Genomic DNA, 21,996 nt, shown 5'->3' on the forward strand with positions numbered 1-21,996 from the left:
GTTTGAATAAGTTTCATCCATTTGATAGCTGGTGACCCTGAACAAGTTATTTAATTTCTCTGGAAATTGTTCATGTATAAATCAAGGTTCATGATACTTCACAAAATCATAAGAATTAAAGCCAAATAATGCATGAAAAGGCTCCACCCAGGGCTTAGCACACTGGAGAAATACAAGTTAGCTCTGTTGTCATTAGAAGTATAAATCTTGTGGGAGGCTCCTTTGTGACCTGAAGATGACATAAGTACTTTCATGGTTTGAGAACATGTATTTTCTGTCAGTGAAATTTTACTCACAAATTCATTTATTTATTCAACAGTTGTATATCTGTGCCAGATACTTTGCTAAGTGTGGGAGATACATTGTTCTACAAGTCAAACATAGGCTCAAAGAGACGTGCTCTCTGCCCTTAAAAAGCTTGCAGGGGTAGACAGATAATTGATCTGCTGGTTATGGAGTGTTCTGGAAGAGCTCTCTTAGGATAAAGGAGACACAGGGAGTTACACCAAGATCTGAAGTTGTTAGCCTGGTGTTGAAAAGGCAGACTCTCCCAGGTGCATAAAATACCTGTGAGAAAAGTTTTGCTTTGAGGAATAGGAAGGATACCAGGCTGCCCAGAGTGGAGTACAGAACATGAATTGCAGTCTAGGGCAGGATTAATACGGAGAATCTAGCTTGAAGGTGTTTACAGAGGTTCTGATGAGAAGTGGTGTTGGCCTCGAGGAGTAGTAGAGACAGTGAAGCAGATTGGATAGATTCTAAAGGTATTGAGGAGGTAGAATTTCAAAAGGCAGATTTGAAAAGTAAATGAGATGAAGAATGAGAGTCATTAACAGATTTCAGCAGATGGGTGGATGAAAAGGGGATGGGAGGGCTTGAGAAGTGTCCAATGCAAAGAGGGTCTGACAATTGCCCATTTAGGAAATTTGCCATTAAATGGATGGATGTGGAGACTATCATGCTAAGTGAAACAAGCCAATCTCCAAAAAACCAAAGGTCGAATGTTCTCTGTTATATGTGGATGCTAATACACAGCAATGGGTATGGGTAAAGAATAGAAGTTCAGTGGATTAGACAAAGGGGAATGAAGGGAAGGGAGGGGGAGAGGATTAGGAAAGACAGAGGAAGGACTATGACATAACTTTCCTGTGTACATATATGAATACACCACAGTGAATCTCTACATCATGTACAAGCACAAGATGGGCATCCTAATTAGAATAAGATGTACTCCATATTTGTATAAATATGACAAAATTGACTCTACTGTCATGTATAATTAAAAATAACAACAACAAAAGTCACTGAACATCTTGGAAACCAAGTTATTTGGAGTGCAGAAGCCAGATTGCAATGGTTAAAGAGGGAATGAAGGTAAAGAAATAGTTTACTCTGTCAAATGATTTGAATAAGCAGGGAGGGAAAAGAGGAAATTTTTTAAATGTCTACTTTTCATTATGAGAAATTTGGGCATGTGAAAATGATGACAGGGTGACACCTGTAAAGAAGGAGAATTTGTGAATGATGAAGAGACATAATAATTTATAAATAGATCTTAAGGAAGAAGGTTGCAGAGACAGCTGGAAAATTAAAGGTCTGACACCAACTCCATTGTAATTGAAAAAAGAATGGGGTTTGGTTTGGCTGCAGGATGTTGAGGCTTTTCTCTGAAGTTGCCTGTTTTTTTTTTTTTTTTTGGAGGGAGGGGGGTGAGGTACCAGGGATTGAACTCAGGGGCATTCGACCACTGAGCCACATTCCCAAGCCCTAATTTGTGTTTTATTTAGAGACAGGGTCTCACTGTGTCACTTAGCTCCGTGCTTTTGTGCTTTTGCTGAGACTGTTTTTTTTTTTTTTTTTTTTTTTTTTTTTGCAATTGGCAGAAGGGGATTTATTGAACCAGCATGCTGGGGCTCCGTGCCCACTCAAGAAAGGAGAGCAGCCCAGAGCCCCAGGCAGGAGTTGAGCAGTGCTTAAGTACAGTTTTTGGGGAGGGCGGGGGCTTTGCATACATCACAGTCTCTTTTAACAAATCACCATACACCGAGGGAAAAATCAAACAATAATTCTTAGACTTGATTAGTACATTCATCGGCGGGAACAGGCTGGGCAGGGGTGATCGGTCACTTCTAAGCGGGGTACACATTCAAACTGATTGGATTTGGGGCCTGGATGCCTACGTGCAGGGCTACTCAGAGCCCTTAGTTATTAAACAGCCAGAGGATCAGGAGGAATATTTAATGGGCAGTTCGGGTATTGTCCTAACAGAGGAATTTAACAACTGAGACTGGTTTTGATCCTCTTGCCTCAGCCTCCTGAGCTGCTGGGAGGTATGCACCACCATGCCAGCTACCTTTATTTTTTCAGTGTGGAGGTCATAAAATTTTCTACTGGCTGTGCACAATAGCACACTCTTGTAATCCCAGCTACTTAGGAGGCTGAGGCAGGAGGATCCCAAGTTCAGGATCAGTCTGGGCAATTTAGCAAGACCCTGTCTCAAAATAAGAAATACAAAAAGCTAGAGGTGTAATTCAGTGATTGAGTGCCCCTGGATTCAATCCCCAGTACCATATTGGGGGGAGGCACTCTGGAGAGTCAGAAATTTGAGAACAGGGGAAAATGGAGAGTCAGCTGATAAATCAGACAAAGGTTTGTTGAGCAGTATCCAACTGCTCATTATAGTGATGCCAGTCTCCTTAATGGTGACTTACTCCGGTAATACCTTACAGGCTAGGAGGAGTGGTGAAGATGGCTAAGCCAAAGTGGGGTATTGCCTGGGTGGATGTAGCAGGGAGATGCAGGATGTGGGCAGGAGACTCAATGACTGGTTTGAGTGTTGTTATACCTTTTATAAAAACCTATGGACATATTCTAGTTACTATTCATTAGATTTTTTTCATCCCTGGAAGAAAAGTGCCATTTTTTTTCTTACATATGAAGAACACAACTTGGAAATGACCTAGGACCGAATTTTTCAAAGTATGGTTCCTAGGACAGCAACATTAGCATCAACAGGTAAATTAGACACATAGAGTCTCAGCTTCTACTCTAGAACTACTCAGTCAGAAACTCTGGGGGTGGGGCCCCAAATTATGCACTATAATAAGTCTACCAGGTGATTCAGATGTATGCTAACGTTTGAGAACAGTTGGCCTTAAAAAAAAAAGCTTGCTGATAGTTACAAGGTTAGATGTTATAGTAATCCCAATGAAAACAAATGTGAGTTGCTGGAACACAGGGAGCTTATCCATCTTCAATAGCATATGCAGCACTCAGAGCAACATCTGGCTTACAGCAAAGATTTCAAAATGTATGTAGAATGAAGGAATTGGTACTGAATGTGGCATAGCAGAAGGATGAAGGAGAGTTGGGAGGAGCTTCCTCATAATCTGTAATTGACTTGGCTCTTTACCTCTACTCTCCCCCATTCAAAAAAAAAAAAAAAACAAACAAACAAGCAAACAAAAAAACTAGCCAAGTGGATATTTCCTGCTCTCATTAATGACTTTTGCAATAAAAGTTAGGTTTCAAGGTTTATACACACTTTTTTTTTAATAGTAATGGGGATTTAGCTCAGAGCCATGCTCTATCACTGAGCTACATCCCCAACCCTTTTTATTTTTTATTTGAGATAGGCTCTCAATAAGTTTTCTAGGCTGACCTTGAACTTGCTATCCTCTCCCCTCAACTTCCAGAGTAGCTGGGATTACAGGTGTGCATCACAGCACCTTGCTACACACATTTTTTTTTTAAATAGTCTGTTTTGTAATAAAACTATTGTAGTAAAATATATTTAGATATGTAAAGACAGTAATAATTAACTGAGAAAGCCCAAGTATTTTTATTTAAGATAAAAACTTTAAAAATAAGTTTTATAATTCTGGTTATAAAAGTAGTACACATTTGGGGGCCAGGGTTGTGGCTCAGAGGTAGAGCACTTGCCTAGCATGCATAAGGCAATGGGTTCATTAAAAAAAAAAACATAAAAACACATAAAAAACCAAAAACAAATAAAATAAAGGTATTGTGTTCATCTACAACTAAAACAATAAAATTTTTTAAAAAAAGCTCTATGATGTAGTACACATTAATTTAAAATTTTATGAAATAGAGGACTCTGTAAAGAAAAAAATTCAAGATTAAATACCACATTGAGAGATAGTGTTACATTTTGGTTTAATTTTTTTCATTGTACCTATGGGTCTAGATATTGAATTTTAAAACATAATTAGGATTGTACAAATTTTCACTTTCATCTTTAAGTAATAACTTTTTTTTCAGTACTGGGCATTGAACCTCAGACCTTTTTGCGTTTTATTTTGAAATAGTGTCTCACTATGTTGGCACTGAACTTTGGTTCTTCTGCCTCAGCCTCCTGAGTTGCTGGGATTGTAGGTATGCACCACCATGCCCAGCTCCAAGTAATAACTTGTTATGAACTTTTATATTGCCTTAGTTCTCTTAAGAACTTCCATTGTGGTGAAGAACAGCTTCGTGTTGGTGATGGTTCCTGAACAGTGGAGCACTTTGGCTTCTTTAAACTACCTCTGCTCTTACACATCGTTGGTACTGAATAAGTCTTCTTAGACTGTGGGTAATAGAAGATTCCACTGCATCCTTTTGCGGGGATTTTCAGTTCACCTGGATCAAAAATAATTTGAGTGGGGCTGGGGATGTGGCTCAAGCGGTAGCATGCTCGCCTGGCATGCGTGCGGCCCGGGTTCGATCCTCAGCACCACATACCAACAAAGATGTTGTGTCCGCCGAGAACTAAAAAATATTAAAAAAATTCTCTCTCTCTCTCTCTCTCTCTCACTCTCTCCTCTCTCACTCTCTCTTTAAAAAAAAAATAATAATAATAATTTGAGTGAATCAAAAGTAGTGATCTTCCGATTTCAACATGTGTAAGAAACACCTGGGCGTTCTATTAAAAATGAATGTTCCTGGCCCTAATCCAGAAACTCTGATTTGCATGCATCTTCTTACATTTATACCTTGAGTGCTTCTGATGCATGTTTTCTGGGAATCACATTTTAAGAACCTCTGACTTAGTTTCTTGTAATTTTTTTTTTTTAATATTTATTACTTTTCTTAGTTCTTGGCGGACACAACATCTTTGTTGGTATGTGGTGCTGAGGATCGAACCCCGGCCGCACGCATGCCAGGCGAGCGTGCTACCGCTTGAGCCACATCCCCAGCCCCGGTTTTTGTAATTTTTTCACGAAGGATCTTGTAATTTTCAGTCCACTAGGTTATAAGTTGCCCTCTTCACTTGTAAGGTGGTAAGACTAAGATGGTTAAAATGAATTAAAGTCTGATTATTAGAAATTATTACAAATTTTAAGTTTGCATCATTGCACTACTTGAAACACTTAATCAAAGCCAAGCATTCTGTAATGTTTTCCCTTTCCTTTTAGAAGTAATTCTCTTTTGTTGAAGAATTTCTTCAATGGTGAAAATACGATTTAATTACTTGAGTTTTCTGGTTTTCTCACCTACTTAAATCATTGAGCCGTATAGGATTACAAGAGACGCATGATAAATTATGAAGGAAATAAGAAAAAAAACAATAAGGATCTTTAAAAAATAGTCAAGAGAGCAAGAATATGAAAAATAACGTTTTTCTATAGGTAAACCATAGGAAGGCATAGAATGCCTTTACAGAGATATATTTGTGCTAAATCCCAGGCAGTCATTGACCTGGGCCACATTTTCATATTGAAAGTACAACATGAATGTCAGGAAGTTTGCCCCTAGACACTGATAGAACTATTGATATTCACTGAGGAAGAATTAGGAATGTTTTGAACTGTCAAGGGGGAAATCCTCTGAACCATTTTCTAACACATTCAAGCATTTGCAGTATTAGGTGAAAAATAAAATGTGCACACCAGCATCAAAGGCACTTTTTATCACTATCGTATCATAACTGTGTGTATTACACATAAGCTGATTCTAACAGTGTTCTAGGGCTTTGAACCCATCCTCTTCCTCCATTCTTCTGGTGTTTCCCACCTTAGACGTGGGGTCTCTAACACAGAGGATGGAGCAGTGAATGATGTTAGTTATTTTCTCCTCATTCTTCTGTTTTTTTCAGAGTTGTTTTGTCAGGCTGGTAGATTCTAACTCAGTACTTTTTTTTTTAAGTCTTTAAACTCAGTAATCTGTTAGCCACTAAGTGATCTTTATTTTCTTGTTGAGAAAATACTTACTGGGCAGGGTATGGTGGGCAACAAAACAAAACTCTGGAAGTCCAACAGACTTCAATTTATATGGGAATTTTGCTGTCTTCTCTATAAAGAAGATTCTCATAGGGATTTAATTATCAAAGAAATGGAGAGAATTGTCCTGTAGAATTCATTTTTTCCTCATGAAAAAATGGTCATCTTGTTTCCACATAGCTTTTTAGACTGAACTCACTGAATTGTATGTCCTAATGTGTTCTGTTTTTCATTTTTTTTCACCCCAGTTTCTATGGAAAAGTTTTTTTTCCCCCCATTTTTTACAAATTGCTTTTAGAATAACTTTAAATGAGTTAAAACTTAAATTAAACCATAACCTTTGTACTTTTTGGTGTTTAGCTTTTCACAGGTTTTTTCATCTTTCTGCTTCCTTGGGCTCCACCTTCTCTCCGAGAATTTGTCATGCCCATACATGTTTATTTTGGACTTTTCCTCTTTGGAACAACGATTGCGACGGCCCTTATGGGAGTGACAGAGAAACTATTTTTTGTCCTGTAAGTTGTACAGTCTTTCTAATTGTAATACATAAGCTTTAAAAAGTTAAATACTTGTTCACTGGAAATGTAATGTAAATGTAACAGATAAACATAAATATATATACACGCATATATGTGTGTGTGTGTGTGTGTGTGTGTGTGTGTGTAATTCTCTGAACCATTTTCTAACACATTCAGGCATTTAGTATTAGGTAAAAATTAAAATGTGCATATCAGCCTCAAAGGCACTTTTCATCATTATCCTATTATGACTGTGTGTATTACTCATAAGTTGATTAACAGTGTTCTAGAGCTTTGAACCCATCCTCTGCCTCCATTCTTCAGGTGTTCCCCCGTTAGACCTGGGGTCTCTAACATAGAAGATAGAAACAGAGAACTATCAACATTTTTTGTCTGTAAAATGGTCATAATAACACAGTTTCACTATTTTTTTTTTTTGGACACTATACACCTTAGTTTTTATTACATGCTCTGGGACACAGATGAGATACCAGGGAGGGGCAGAGGCACAGAGGTCTCTTTCATTCATACCTGGGATCTTTCAAACTCCCCCTACCCCAACTGTTTGCCCACCATCCTTTAAGGTGCCTCTGCAACTTCTTAATAAAAGCAGTCTTGCCCTGGAGAGTGTTGTTGTGCTCCTGAACTGGCCAGACCCGCCCCGCCCTGGCTCCATTGCCTCAATTTCTAAGGAAGGAATTCCAAGGCTATCTAAAAGGAAGTCATTGTTTTTGGAAAACAGTAGCAAAGTAACTACAGGTCATTAGCTTCCTCCCTTGGGCCTGAAATCAAGTATGGATATATATATATATATATATCCATACTTGATTAAAAAAATATATATATATATTTTTTTAAGTTGTTAATGGACCTTTTTTAAATCATTTTTTTTCATTTATATGCAGTGCTGAGAATCAAACCCAATGCCTCACACATGCTAGGCAAGTGCTATACCACTGAGCCACAGCCCAGCCCAATGTAACAGTTTTTTAAACAAAAATTTTAAGCTTAAAATGTTTATGTTAAAAATAACTCGTGGGGCTGGGGTTGTAGCCCAGTGGCTAGCATGTAGATGCACTTGCCTAGCATGTCTGAGGCACTGGGTTCAATTCTCAACACCATGTATAAATAAAAAAAATTAAAAAATAAAGACCCTTCAACAACTAAAAACAAATATTTAAAAAACAAACAAAAAATAATTTGTATTATACATGGAACAAATGACTAAAATTTTTGAAGGATCACCTGCAAAACAACTATTAAAGTTATGGATTCCCTTTCAGTTTTTTTATGTGCATATTTTCATGTTAATACAATTACAGTGTATACACATTTTCATTTCATCTTTTTCAATTTTTAAGTGATACAGATATTCTAGGTACCATATTCATGCTTGGGATTTTTGACAGTTTTATAATATTTCATTGTGTGAGTTATAGCATGACTTAAATTTCTCCTTAATATCAAGCGTTAAGGGAATTTACATTAAAGCCACACCAGTGTGCATTTTGAACAGATGAATTCAATACTATATTGTATGTTGCTGTAGAACCCTATTTGTAATTGGACACGTTCTCTTTTTTCATAGGAAAGATCCTGCATACCATTCATTCCCACCAGAAGGTGTTTTTGTCAACACTCTTGGCCTTCTGATTCTGTTGTTTGGGGCCCTCATTTTTTGGATCGTCTCAAGACCACAATGGAAACGTCCTAAAGAACCAGATTCTACCCTTCTTAAATCAAATTGTGACACTACAGAGAGAATGGAAGGTGCCGTAGCAATAAGCTCTGGCAACAACACAGACAGATCAGATTCAGAGTTAAACAATGAAGGAGCGACCAGGAAAAGAAACTCCGGCCTGGATGATGTTGGCCAGAGGTCCACCATGTAAAATTTTATAGAGGTGCAGAAGTATAGCTTCCACTTTAAAAACCAGCTCTACAATTTAGCTTCTCCTACTTAGCCATGAGATAATTGAGCTACAGAGTGTCGATATTTGTTGTAACCATCAAGGAGGGTTTCTTGAAAAGAGTCTGTGTGGATTGAGGCCTATGAACATTCCTGAATTGGAAAGGACTTGATCAATATAATAATAGCTGATAAAATTTGTATTTGTTGTACCTTTTGCTTGTTGAGGACCAAAGTATTGGTGCAATATCTTGCACAGAACAGATGCTCAAAATGTGTCTTATCAGTTGATTGATTGGATAAACTGGCAGCTTCCCTAGCCTCTTGTCACACTGTCATTTCCCGTTAATCCTGGGAGCCCAGTGATTTCAGAAGTAGATAGTACGAGTCCTAAAATTTTAAAATAACGGGTTTTAGACCATTATGCTACACAGATGTCATGACAAGAGTATGGTTGGGGGAACCTTAGGAAAATTATTAGTTCCCTTCTCCCCTGGCAGCCTTCTGCTCCCTCTCCAGTTGGTTTGGGCTTATGTTGGCCCTGGATACAAGCATTTTATTAGGGCATTTTGGAGCAGTCAATGGACCATGGGTAGTTGAAGAGATCTTTTCTGGTCAGACTTGGAAGATTTTCTAGAACTCAGCTTCAGTCCTAGACTTCCTTAGATTCTAGACCTCTTAGAAAAAAAATATGCCTGAATGCTTAAGAAGCATAAACTGCTCTACAAATCTCAAAGAGCGTCTTTTCCTAAGTTTGTTTTTATTGTTTAAAGTACTTACCTGACACTACGTGCTAGATGCTCTTCTAAGCTCCCTCAGCCCCCAGACAGACCTTATGGGGTGGTTATTATCCCCTTTTTACAGGTCAGACATCTGAAGCCTGGAGATGTTAATAACATGCCTCAACACCACAGTGGAACTGCCTGCCATTCAAACCCTGGCAGGCCAGCTCCTCAGCCTGGGATCCCAGTCACTTCACTGTGCTACTTTTCTGTTTAATACTAATTTGTACCCCTGAATAAACCTCAGTTGCTGAAGTGGACTGGAATGAGGCTAAAGGGGTGTTTCTTTGTGGCTGTCTCCCAGTGATCCTCCAGATAGCCAAAGAATAGGGGCCTCTCGTGTCTGAACATAGATGGGAGCCTCTGCTGCTGCCAACAAGCCTTAACCTGCCTCGATGCCCTTTTAATCTTAAAATTGTGTCTTGGCAACAGAGAGGTTTGAGCAAAAACATATGCAGCTTGCAAATTTGATGAATTAATTGCAATATTCGTTCTTCAGGATCTTAGCTGTTGAACAACTTTGTGTTTGGAGAGAACATTCTCATGGACTGCCCTTTGCTGGGGCAAAAGCCAAGATCCTTCCTGATTTTCATGGAGTTCCAGGGGCTGTTTTGAGCTTTGGGTTCTTAGTAATGAATTGAGACTTAGAGATGATAACGTTTTATGCATGGAGGCCTCTATCTAGGCTCTAAACTGACTTAAAACCTAGAGTAGTTAAATGATGTTTTTTAGGGGGGGGTTTCGTTGACTTTTGGCTTTCCTGCAGTCTTAAATTGAAGCATTTTAGAATTCTGTGTGGTGGCATACACCTTTAGTCCCAGCTGTTTGGGAGGCTGAGGCAGGAGAATCCTTTGAGCTCAAAAGTTTGGGGGCATCCTGATCAACAGAATGAGACCCTGTCTCTTAAAATAAATAAATAAATAAAATAAAATAAAATATATATATATATACACTTATATATGTATGTATGTATTTTAATGTGTATAAAAACCTTATAGTTTATACCAAATACATTTGACGTTTTTGGTGCTTAATGGACTTCTTTTATATAACTGGTAATTACTTCCAAAGACTGAATACAAGTTAGACTCTATCGTATTCCTTAAATTTCATGGATAATCATTCAAGATTTCCTTGCTTAAGCACTGTTTTCCTCTTATTCAGTTAATTCTATTTCCTAAATTGTTAATGGTGTCAGAAGGATCTGCAATGCTCAGCCCAAAGCCTAGAACATGGTAGCACAATTAAATTTAGTATGGGTGCTAAGTGGAAGGAGTAATTGCATGTCACACACACAGTTTGATAAATAGATGTTTTATTACAGGTAGGTACCCCAAATTCCAAGCTTATTTTGAGGAGAGGGGATGGTGACTGTATCCCAAGAAGTGAGGCTACCATTTCTTTTTATATAGGCCAAGAAAGAGGTGATCAGTGCACAGCTAATTATTTAGCACTAGAATAGCTCCATTGCAAAGTATTTGATCATCCTTCATCTCAACCTTTTATTTTCTCTCAATTGGGCTAATGTGAGGGTAATCTTAGATATTGTAAGGACTTCTTTTCTTTCATTTTCAGCCTTTATGAAAAGGATATGTAGTAAAATATATCTAGAAAACTTTTCTGTTTGAGAGTCTTCTTTTAATGGGCTTTTTATTCTAAGGATAATTGCGCCTTTATCTTTCAAAAGCTGATATTTCCTACCTAAAGCATCTCCACCAAAAATATCATATTAAAAAGCTCACAAAGAATAGGGGAGAAGAAAGCTTCAGGTATCATTCCAAAACACTGATTGAAACTTCCCAAAATAATTATAGCTTACATCATCTGCTGAGATAATCTGGCTTGACTTACCCCATAATCTAATTGCAAAAAAAAAAGCTTTATTTTAGCACTCACCTAAATCAACACGAAAGAAAGCCTTTTCTTTCGAAGGGTTTATTGAAAAACTCAAATGAATATACTTTATTGAATTAATGTCATCAAAAGTGTTCGGCTTCCTATGCTTGTGTCAAACTGAATCCACCCTCCAAAGTGCTTTCTTTCCTTTACTTATGTGGTTTCATTTAAGCTGTGCTGTTCAGAAACCACATCTCAGACCTTGCAATGAAATGACAAAGGAGGCAATTGCACTTTTTAAGGAGTACTGACAAGTGGTTTGTTTTCTAAAGGACAAGATAAATTGTATGTCTCATTTTTAATTAAGCTCTTTTTCCTGCTGGGTTGGAAATTCCAGCATCATCTTGATTGATCACAACTGACAAATTTAAAGTGCAAAAGAAGGAGTAAAGCCTTATGTCAGTTTTGCTGCAATGTGATAGAATTTTTATCTTGATGTGTCCTTTTTTGGATAATGCCAACAGAAAACTGTGACTGCTAGGTCTTATACATAGGAACATTTAGAGAAAGAAAATAAGGTACCTGAAAACTTTTAAGTGGAAAAGAAAATTTCTATCTTTTAAATTTGTCCTTTTATCTTTGCACATTTATTGAAAAAGATGAACTATTTTGAACATTTTATAAATTTGTGGGAAAAGTATGCATCTATTTTTTTCTTGACTTTCTATATAGTAATAAAAGGTATTTTGGAAATTCTATGTGTTTGCTCTCTGTTTTTTTCCATGGTAGAAGGCACAGGCTTTATTTGAAAGTTTCTTTCCCATGTTTCTTCAGTGAGGGGTTATTTTTAAGTACTTTTATTGAAAATGCTGTCATATTTCTCTGTAAAGTACACTTGAGGTATCATCCCTTCACAGAGGACCCTTTCAAAAGTGTCAAGGCGCTGGGTGCAGTAGCACACACCTGTAATCCCAGCTAATCAGGAAGCTGCAGCAGGAGGGTTTCAAGTTCCAGACCAACCCAGGCAACACAGAAAGATATCTCAGAAATTAAAAAAAAAAAAAAAAAAAAAAGACCAGAGGTGTAGATCAGTGGTATAGCAACCCTGGTATCAATCCCCAGTACCACACAAATACCCACCCGACTATGGTGTCCCCTCCATATAGGTTCTGAATTGGACCACACTACAGGGTGGTATAGGATAAGCAATCACACAGATGCAGTGTAAGTTGGAAAATCATGGAAGAAGAGCCTATTAAAATACTGGTCATTACAGAACTGTGTGTTTACAGTAGTTATTCATTGAGAGAGTTCATAATTTTCATGGATGAACTGGTTAGTTGGTTTGTTTTCCAAAATTAGAAAAATAAGGGTTATTAGCATCTAAGTAGTGCCCAAACTCAGGAAATCTTAACACTAAGGCTCATCTGGGCCTGCTTTTCTTCACCTGCTTTTTATCTGATGGGAAATGTTCATGGTACTTTTTGTCTGTGGTTATAACAGCACTGTAACATTGTGTCCAGTTTTGTGCAGTAGTGCAGGGATATGTGAGTTGAAGTCTTATGTTGTATCACATTTTGTCACAGATTTATATTATTAATTTCAAGGGTACTATATTTCATTTCATACTTGGCAAGTACTTTTAACACTTTATAAAGATATATGACTGGAGCATATTACCATATAATTTTACATATATTATCTAATTTAATTTTGGGTTACCATGTTGATCATAGTGCCCACTATACCCCAGTCCCTCCTTCCAAGGCAGGTCTGATTTACTGACTCTGTATTACCTATATCTCTTCAGCCACAATAATTGAACAGTGTGGAAAAGGACATGGAACCCATATTCAGCCTTTCCAAAGCTGGGAACATACCATAAACTGGCCTGCATGAAAAGAGGGTAACCATATTGCTTCTCTCTCTTCTAAGAACTTGAACTAAGAAATACTTCAAGAATATATCAGTGAGGGGTTGGGGGTGTAGCTCAGTAATAGAGCACTTGCCCACCTGTATGAAATCCTAGTTTGAACCCCAGCACCACACGAACACACACACACACACACACACACACACACACATCAATGAAAACAAAACTAAAAGAATGCTAGAGAACAGGGCCATGAAATAGTCTAGAAAAGAGTCACATAAGTTTTGTGAACTGCGCAGGGCCTGTTACCACTACTTAATCCTGCCACTGTAGCCAAAAGTGTCCACAGACAATACATTAATGAATTTTCGAGTATGACTGCATTCCAACCAAACTTTATTTACAAAAACGGATGGCAGGCCATACTTGGCCATATTTGGCTAAAAGTTTGCTAGTCCCTGGTCTAGACAATGAGGTAGGGCCATGGTAGTTCATTGCAGGCTAAAATGATGAGAAATCATAAAAATAAATAATAAACGAGAAAGTACCGAAGGCAGAGAGGAAGACTGTAGTTCACGACAGGAAACAGTCGCTGTGGAGCGGTATTGCATAAGGCAGCCAAAATTACATCAATGGCAGGTATTAGAGTGAAGATCCATGAAGTCCTGCTTCAGTTCCTCAGAGCTGCTTTGAATTCAGTTCCAATTCCTTTGGAGACTGTTCTTCTGGGAATCAGAGAGATCTCCGCTCTTTTTTGGCACTAAATAAAATTTAGTGAGGAGTTACCATTAATCCTGCTTTACAAATAAGGTTCCAAGGTCAATTTTGCATCTAGCTGGTAAGTAGCAGTCAGGACAATCACCTGCGTTTCCTGACTCTTAAATTCAGAATACTTTCCACTATACCCTGAAGCCAACACTAGTGTCTTGGAGCTTAGAAAATAACACCCTAAAGTGAAGACCTCAGTGTAACAGTCGCCATTCCCTTTGCAAGTTGTCCTGTACCTTTTACAAGGTTGCATCCCTTCCTTTTGTAAAGCATTTTAAATTCTAAAGAGAAACCATGCCTAAAAGCTTAAGATGGTAATAACTAATCTTTCCTTATATTTACAGACCTCAGAACATCTGGTGATCTTCCAATAACATCAGAATGTCTAACACCTTGTTGTTTAGTTCTGTGCATCAGCTAACACAGAGCATGTAAATTGCTATGAGGTTTAACTTGCAGAAACTTAATATGTCTGTCTAAAGAATTACAGGAACTATTCCCAGGTCAAGGTCCATTGCAATGAGATGCCCAGAGAAGAGATACACATCCAGGATAACAACCCACCCACTCAGCTTGTATCCTGCCTGCCCATTTTCTCCTGTTCCTTCTTTCCTTCCTCATAGAAGCCCTTTCATTTGCATAAGTTCTCAAGATGGAGCTTTGAGAATTATTGCTTCTTCCATCTTTCGGGATGCTGGCCCTTGAATAAACTTGATTTCCTTTCCACAAACTCCATCTCATGAGTATTGACTTTTTTGGAGTGGGGTGGGGTGGTACCTGGGATTAAACTCAGGGGCACTTGACCACTGAGCCACATCCCCAGTCCTATTTTGAATTTTATCTAGAGACAGGGTCTCACTGAGTTGTTTAGTGCCAGCTTCTGTAGAGGCTGACTTTTGACTTGAACTCCCAATCCTCCTATCTCAGCTTCCCAAGCTGCATGCACCCCTGTGCCTGGCATTGACTTTTTTTTTTTTTTAGTTGTAGATGGATATAATATCTTTATTTTATTTATTTATTTTTTTAATGTGGTGCTGAGGATAGAACCTAGTGCCTCACATGTGCCAGGCAAAGCACTCTACCACTGAGCCACAATCCCAGCCTGAGTACTGACTTTTGAGTAGTGAGCAGCAGGACCTGAGTTTGGTAACATCAGAAGCAAAGTTTGACTCAGCCCCACCCCACCCCAACCATCTCACCCCTCATTCTTCCCTGATGCAAGCCATAGAAATCAGAAAAAATTTTCCCCCGAAGCCAGCCATAAAACCTAGAAATAGTACTCTAATCACACACACACACACACACACACACACACACACACACACTTTTTGGAGTAAGAGTTAAAAGAAACTCTCACTACTTACCTTATTTTGATTGTAGATATTAAGACCCCCTCATTCCAGAAAAGTCATGGCCCATATTTGAAAGGAAGTAATGTTTCTTAAAGATACCAAAAAGAATCTGAACAGGGCTTGCTATCTCCCCAACACATACCAAAGTCTATTACTATTATTTCATACCCTTTTTGTTCAATCAGTTTCTACACAGTTGTCCATGATTTATTGAACCTAAACAGAAAAACAGATAGTTCACCCTAGGCCTTTAAGTCTTCATTTCTGAAAGTTCCTGTGCCACTTGAAATTATGATCAAATAGATTTGTTGTGCTTTTCTCTTGTTAACCTGACCTTGGGTACTGGGGTGTCAGCCACGATACTTTATGATGGGTAGGAAAACCTGTTTTTCCATCCTTACAAGTACATTTTGGAACCTGCTATTTAGAAAATCTCTGTGATCTAGAAAGCAAAGATTGCTAGCAGGCACGGTAGTAAATGCCTGTAATCCCTGCAGCTCGGGAGACTGAGACAGGAAGATCGCGAGTTCAAAGCCATCCTCTGCAAAAGCAAGGTGCTAAGCAACCTGTCTCTAAAGAAAATACAAAATAGGGCTGGGGATGTGGCTCAGTGGTCGAGTGCCCCTGAGTTCAATCTCTGGTACCCCCTCCCCCCAAAAAAAGATTGCTTTGAATTATAAATAACCATCTATTCATTTATAAATTTTAAGCATCTTTAGTAAGGCACACACATCTTTGCCTTGAATGGAAATTCTGGTTCCATTAGAATGGTTCCTAATGTCTAGGCAACAATTCTCTGACAGGGTACATTGTCCAAGAAAAAATGGGAACCAAAAAGAGAACAATTTTACATTGTATAAGAAGAACAGAAACATTTGCATTTCTAGGCAGAGTGTGTTAAGCAGGATCAGGATGGCAGAGGCAGAGTTTTCTCACAGGAGAAGTGTTCTTACATGACATGGGTAAAATGGAGTCTGTTTGGTTATTGCCCACAGAGCCTGGCCCATAATGCCATCTCTTCAAATAACAATGAGTTTTAACCTTTTCAACTGCCCTCCTGAGTGTAACCTATACAACTTTTTTACCTGTCTGAATGGTATGTCCAAAGTATCCAATGATTAAGCCACCCTCATTGTACCCTATGAAACTAAAATTCCCTCTGTAACTGACAGCCACTTTCTCATCCAGAAAATGTTGCCTGAGCCCCCCAATGAATAAGCGGCTTCCTTGATTTGTTGAGGTCTGTATCCATATCTACAGATAGATATCTCCAGAGATGGCCACCATCAGTTCTCCAGATACGTATGTTCCTCATCCTGGGAGGTGAAGTCTGTCTTCTCTTGAATTGGGATTGACCTTTTGTCTTCCTTTAATAATTGAATGTGGAATAAGTGACATTCTGAAAATCTGAGCCCAAGCATTTAGAGAAACATTAGATTCTGGTTTCTCCTCTTGGAGTCTAGCCATTATGCTTTTGAGGAAGTCTAGAAGAGTCCACTAAAGGACTAAAGTCACCCACAGAGAGATCTTAGAGGATGAAAGGTCTTCTTGAATGTTCCAGCCCCAGCTGAGCTCAGATGCCAAGCGAGGTCAGCAAAAGAACTACCAAGCTGAGCTCCAACCATCTCACAGAAATAATAAATAGTTGTCATTTTAAGCCACAGCATTTCGGGACATTTTTCTATGCAGCAGTGAATAAATAATACGCCATTCTTATTTTAAATATTCAAAGGAGTCAGAAATAAATCTACATAGGAGCTGTTTTCCAGAGCATGCTCTGTAATGTTTATTTCATTTTCTTTAAGAGTTTTTTGTGGTTTTTGTTTGTGTGTTTGTTTATTGTTGTTGTTGATGAGTAAAGAAGTTTGGAAAACAAGTTTTCTAATATGGGATCTTGCAGCCTTTCCCCGCAACATCTTATAAACATTTTTAAGCATACAGAAAAGCAGACAGAATTATAGAGTAAATATGCACACAGCCACCACTCACAGTCTATGATTAACAATTTGGTACATTTGTCTTATAATATTTCGCTTACCTAGCCTTTTTTCAATCAAATAGTCTATCTTAAATTTTTGATATATTTCAAACTGTTGCAAACACCAGTCAATTGGAATAGGCAGACATTCTTAGTTTATTCACTATAACAGAGGGAAAACATTCAATATTTTATTATTAAAGATGTCATACATGACCTTCATCAGATTGAGGCATATTAATTTGTTGAGGTGTTGTTTTTTTTTGGGGGGGGGGAGGGGGAGTGGTACCGGGGATTGAATTCAGGGCCACTCAAGCACTGAGCCACATCCCCAGCCCTAATTTGTATTTTTATTTAGAGACAAGAGTCTCACTGAATCGCTTAGCATCTCGCCATTGCTGAGGATGGCTTTGAATTCATGATCCTTCTGCCTCAGCCTCCCAAGCACCTACAATTACAGGCGAGCATCACTGCATATGGCCTGAGTTCTTTTTTTTAAGTCATGAGTGTTAAATTGTGTTAAATGATTTTTTTCTTCATTTACTGAAATAATCACTTGTTTTTCTACTGATTCTGTTAATTTGGTGGCATACATTGAATTATGCATATTGAACCAACTTTGCCGTTCTAAACTCCCTTTGATCGTTATGCATTATCCTTTTTATATATTGGTTAATTAGTATTGTTGGTTTTTTGTTGTTGTTGTTTTGGGAGACAAAATCTCACTGTGTTGCCCAGGCTGGTCTTGAATTCACGGGCTCAACTGATCTTCCCACTTCAGCCTCCTTAGTGCTGGGATTTTAAGTGCATACCACTAGACCCAATTTAGATTTGCTAATATTTTCATAAGGATTTCTGTTTCTGTGGGAATAAATTTGTGGGAGTAAAATTACTTACATTCCCTTCTCTTTTCAAAATCTGTATGATCTATAAAAATATTCTCTCTTTCATTCCCGATATTACCAACTTTTTCTACTTTGATTTTGATTAGTCTACCTAGGCATTTATTAGTTTGCTTTTTTCAAAGAACAAACTTTGGGCTTTGTTCATTTTCTTAATTGTTTTCTCTTTTCTATTTCATTGATTTCTAATTTCCCTTCTTTATAAGTGTGTCAATTTCCACAATAGGTTTTTCTAAATATCTTACTGATTTTCCACTTAATTCCATTTTAATCAGAGAGCATATTCTATATGGTTTCAATCTTTATAAATTTTTTGAGACTTGTTTTATAGCCCAGTATGTGGTTTATCATGCTGAACATGTCATATGCACTTAAAAAGAATATGAATTCTGCAGTTGCTGTATGTATTCTTCTATAGACATCAATTAACTCAAGGAAATTGATATAATGTTATTGAGTTTGTCTGCCTTTATTGATTTTTTTGTCTTAATTATTTAGCAATTGCTGAAAGAGGAATATTTACAAACTCCAATTGTACTTGATCTTTTTTTATTGATCTTTTTTCATTTACCTTTCCTTATTTCTGAAAATAGTATTTGTCTTCACCTCTGTGCTACTTGATATGAATACAGCTACTCCATATTTTTATGCTTACTATTTGGATATTATATCTTTTCTACCATTCATGTCAATCTACTTATATTTCCATTTCTAATAAGCAACATAGAGGGTCTTGTTTTTAAAAAATCTGTCTACGATCTCTTTTAATACCGCTTACTTTACCTTTAACTTAATTATTAATGTAGTTTGATTTTACTATTAGTTTTCCCATCTGTTTTGTTTTGTTTTGTTTTGTTTCTTTTTTCCTACTGTATGGGGGGGGGGCAGGTTCTTAAATGAATTTATTTCTAGAATTCCATTTTAGTTACTCTATTAGTTTTTTTTTTTTTTTTTTGCCACCACTTGTCATTAAATTTTTAGTGGTTGCTTCATGGGTTATAATTACCCTTAATATCTACTTAAAATCAACATTATACTAATTTTTCAATAGAGTAGACTTGTTGATTCACTATCTTTTATTTTAGTCTTGATATATATATAGATATCCATATCTATATATATCTCAACTGCCTGATATAAATTCATAATATAGTGTTGAAAGTTTTGCTTTATGGAGACATATATTTTCAATAATGTTATTGTAATTTTTTTTAAAGAGAGAGTGAGAGAGAGAGAGAGAGAGAGAGAGAGAGAGAGAGAGAGAATTTTTTTAATAATTATTTTTTTTTAGTTCTCGGCGGACACAACATCTTTGTTGGTATGTGGTGCTGAGGATCGAACCCGGGCCGCATGCATGCCAGGCGAGCGCGCTACCGCTTGAGCCACATCCCCAGCCCCCATGTTATTGTATTTTTATACCTTTATTTAATTTATTTATACGTGGTGGATCGAACCCAGTGCCTCAAACATACTAGGTAAGCACTCTACCACTGAACTACAACCGCAGCCCAGAGAAATACGTATTTTAAAGAAGCAAAGCAGTAAAATTGTTTGCCTTTTAAAATTTACCTACAGGAAGTTGGAGGATGGCAGAGTAAAGGAAGGCCGCATCTCAAGCTGCCCTGAAGCGTGGGACAAAAGCAGCCGGCGGACAGCTCCTCAGTGAGGTAGGTGAGAGAGGGATTTCATTAAAATTTTAATATTGGACACTCAAACCAGCTTAAGGACTCAGAAATTTGAGTACAATAAGCAAATCAGAAAGAATATACCGAAGCCAAGGCAGCTACCCCGCAGGTGCCAGGGTGGATTCACCTCAGGCAGAGGGACGGGAACACAGTCTTAAAGCCTAAGATAAAATGTGCTGCCTAATCTTAGCTGATCAGAGGCTGCACAACGTGATGGCACTTAAAACGCACGTTCCATATCTCAACTGGCTGCAGAGAGATGATGTGGGAGCCATCCTGGGGCAAGCGGGCTGCCTTGGCATCTGTGGGATCAGGGTGGGGCTGGGGGACAAAAAAAACAGCACAGCCACAATTTCCTGGCAAGTGCCTATCTAGAGATCCAGGCTGAGCCTGGTGGAGTGAGAGTGAAACAGTGAGAAGTAGGCTATACCCAGGGGACTTCCACGTGGAAGGGCGAAGGGGAGTCCCACTTGCTTCTCCTTTGTGTCTGGTGGCTCACTTGACCAGCTGAAGTGTCTGGGAGTCGGAGCAGGACAGTGAACATGCTCAGGGACTAATCCCCAGAAGGCTGGGCTCCTGGACAGCAGTGAGAGGAAGATTGCCCCCACCCCATTTTATGATTGGATTTCTTGGGAGGCTCCTGAGAATCAGAACTACAGAAGAGATCAAATACCATCCAGCCCTAGGGACAGGTCAAGCTAGTCTCCCTAAAGAAGGTGCCACCCAACAAATCACCGAGTGGATCTTAAAGCAGGAGAGGGAACATTTATTCACCAGCTGGTGGTCCAGATTCGCCAGCTGGTGGGCCAAGGGGCAGGCTACAAGTCTGCACCCTTCGGCTCCTCTGTTTGAGTACACCTTTTATACCATAAGTAAAGCATGTCAGTCCATTAATCATAAGTGGCTCTTGTCGTGATTCAAGACCATAAACAAACATCGTGAGATCTAAAATAATAAGCAGAAGGGGAAGTGTGTCAAAATGACCCTAGTTGAGTACAAATTAAAGAATGTGTAGACAATCAGTCTCTGACAAGGTACATTGTCCAAGAAAAATGGGAACCAAAGAGAGAAATTTTACATTGTATAAGAATTGCCATTTTATGTTGGCAAACATGCTCTACTAAGCAAATGTTGATGGGTAAATAGGCGTGGTATTCCCATGGGAGAAGCATTTCTTACATGACATGGAGTCTCAGGTCAAAATGGAGTCTGTTTAGTCATTGCCCATATAGCCTGGCCCATAACACAGCAAAACCCCTGAGGCCTGATTAGACCTAAGCCCCACTTGCTGGAACTCCCCTCACAGAAAGCTCCAGAAGCAATACCTGAGGAGTGTATCAGACTGGTCCAAATGGACAAAATGCCAACTGACAATATGTCCTAACCCATCCCACATCATACGGGCGAGAAGCAAAGCAGACTCTTACATCCAACAGCTTCAATCTTAAGACACCACAACTGGTAACTCTTAGAGCAACACAAAAACAAAAAGAGTTAACTTATCCCACTCCTTGCTCCCTCTCTCAGTACATACAAGGAATTGAAAGAAAGACTAATGGACACAGACAACTATTTTGACCACCTCAGTGGAGAAGGTTTCTTCAGTCTTCACTAATTTTTAAAATTTATTTTAAAAATATATTAACATATTTTTAAAATTTTCGAATTTAATTTTTTTATTCCTTCTATGTGTGTGTGTGTGTGTGTGTATGTGTGTGTGTGTGTGTGTGAATGCGCCCCCCCCTTCTCCCTCCCAGGAGAAGTCTGTATTATCCCCTTATAAATAAACCGTGCTTTTCATGCTCGCCTTGGCCTGCTTCTCTAATGTTATACTTCAACATGTGACGAAGCCTAACTCGTCATCAGTAACTGGCAGCATCATTAATGTAATTACTAGTATTTATTTTGGTAGTGGGAATTGAATCTGGGGTGCTTTATCAATCACTGAGCCACATCTCCAGCACTTTTTTTTTCTTTTGTTTTGAGACAGGGTCTCCCTGGAAACAAAAACAACTTAAAAGGGGACAGACCTCCATGGATCAGTGATGCTTTTGTTAAGCAGCAGAGGGGCATATTTTCAGGAGAGAAAATGGTGATGGACTACAACAAGGGTCTGAATTTTCTAGGGTTTAACAGAGCCAGATCATGGAGGAGTTAGTGAGACTTGGTGAC

At 38.4% G+C, this 21,996-nt stretch overlaps 1 protein-coding gene across 2 annotated transcripts in view; it reads left to right on the forward strand.

Annotated features, from left to right (window-relative positions):
* The window catches only part of Cybrd1 (cytochrome b reductase 1), a 29,824-nt gene extending 17,805 nt beyond the window's left edge, over positions 1-12,019 (forward strand). The window contains exons 2-3 of one of the 2 annotated variants that reach the window (XM_013358324.4): positions 6,582-6,736; positions 8,328-8,587. In XM_013358324.4, coding sequence (XP_013213778.1) covers positions 6,582-6,736; positions 8,328-8,453 — 281 coding nt within the window. In that variant the 3' untranslated portion in view covers positions 8,454-8,587. Of the gene's footprint in view, positions 1-6,581; positions 6,737-8,327 lie in introns of both variants that reach the window. The other variant, XM_005324585.5, reaches the window with a different exon arrangement.
* Positions 12,020-21,996: the final 9,977 nt, after the last annotated feature.

Source organism: Ictidomys tridecemlineatus, chromosome 7 (genome assembly GCF_052094955.1).
Source record: "Ictidomys tridecemlineatus isolate mIctTri1 chromosome 7, mIctTri1.hap1, whole genome shotgun sequence".
Taxonomy (NCBI): Eukaryota; Metazoa; Chordata; class Mammalia; order Rodentia; family Sciuridae; genus Ictidomys; species Ictidomys tridecemlineatus.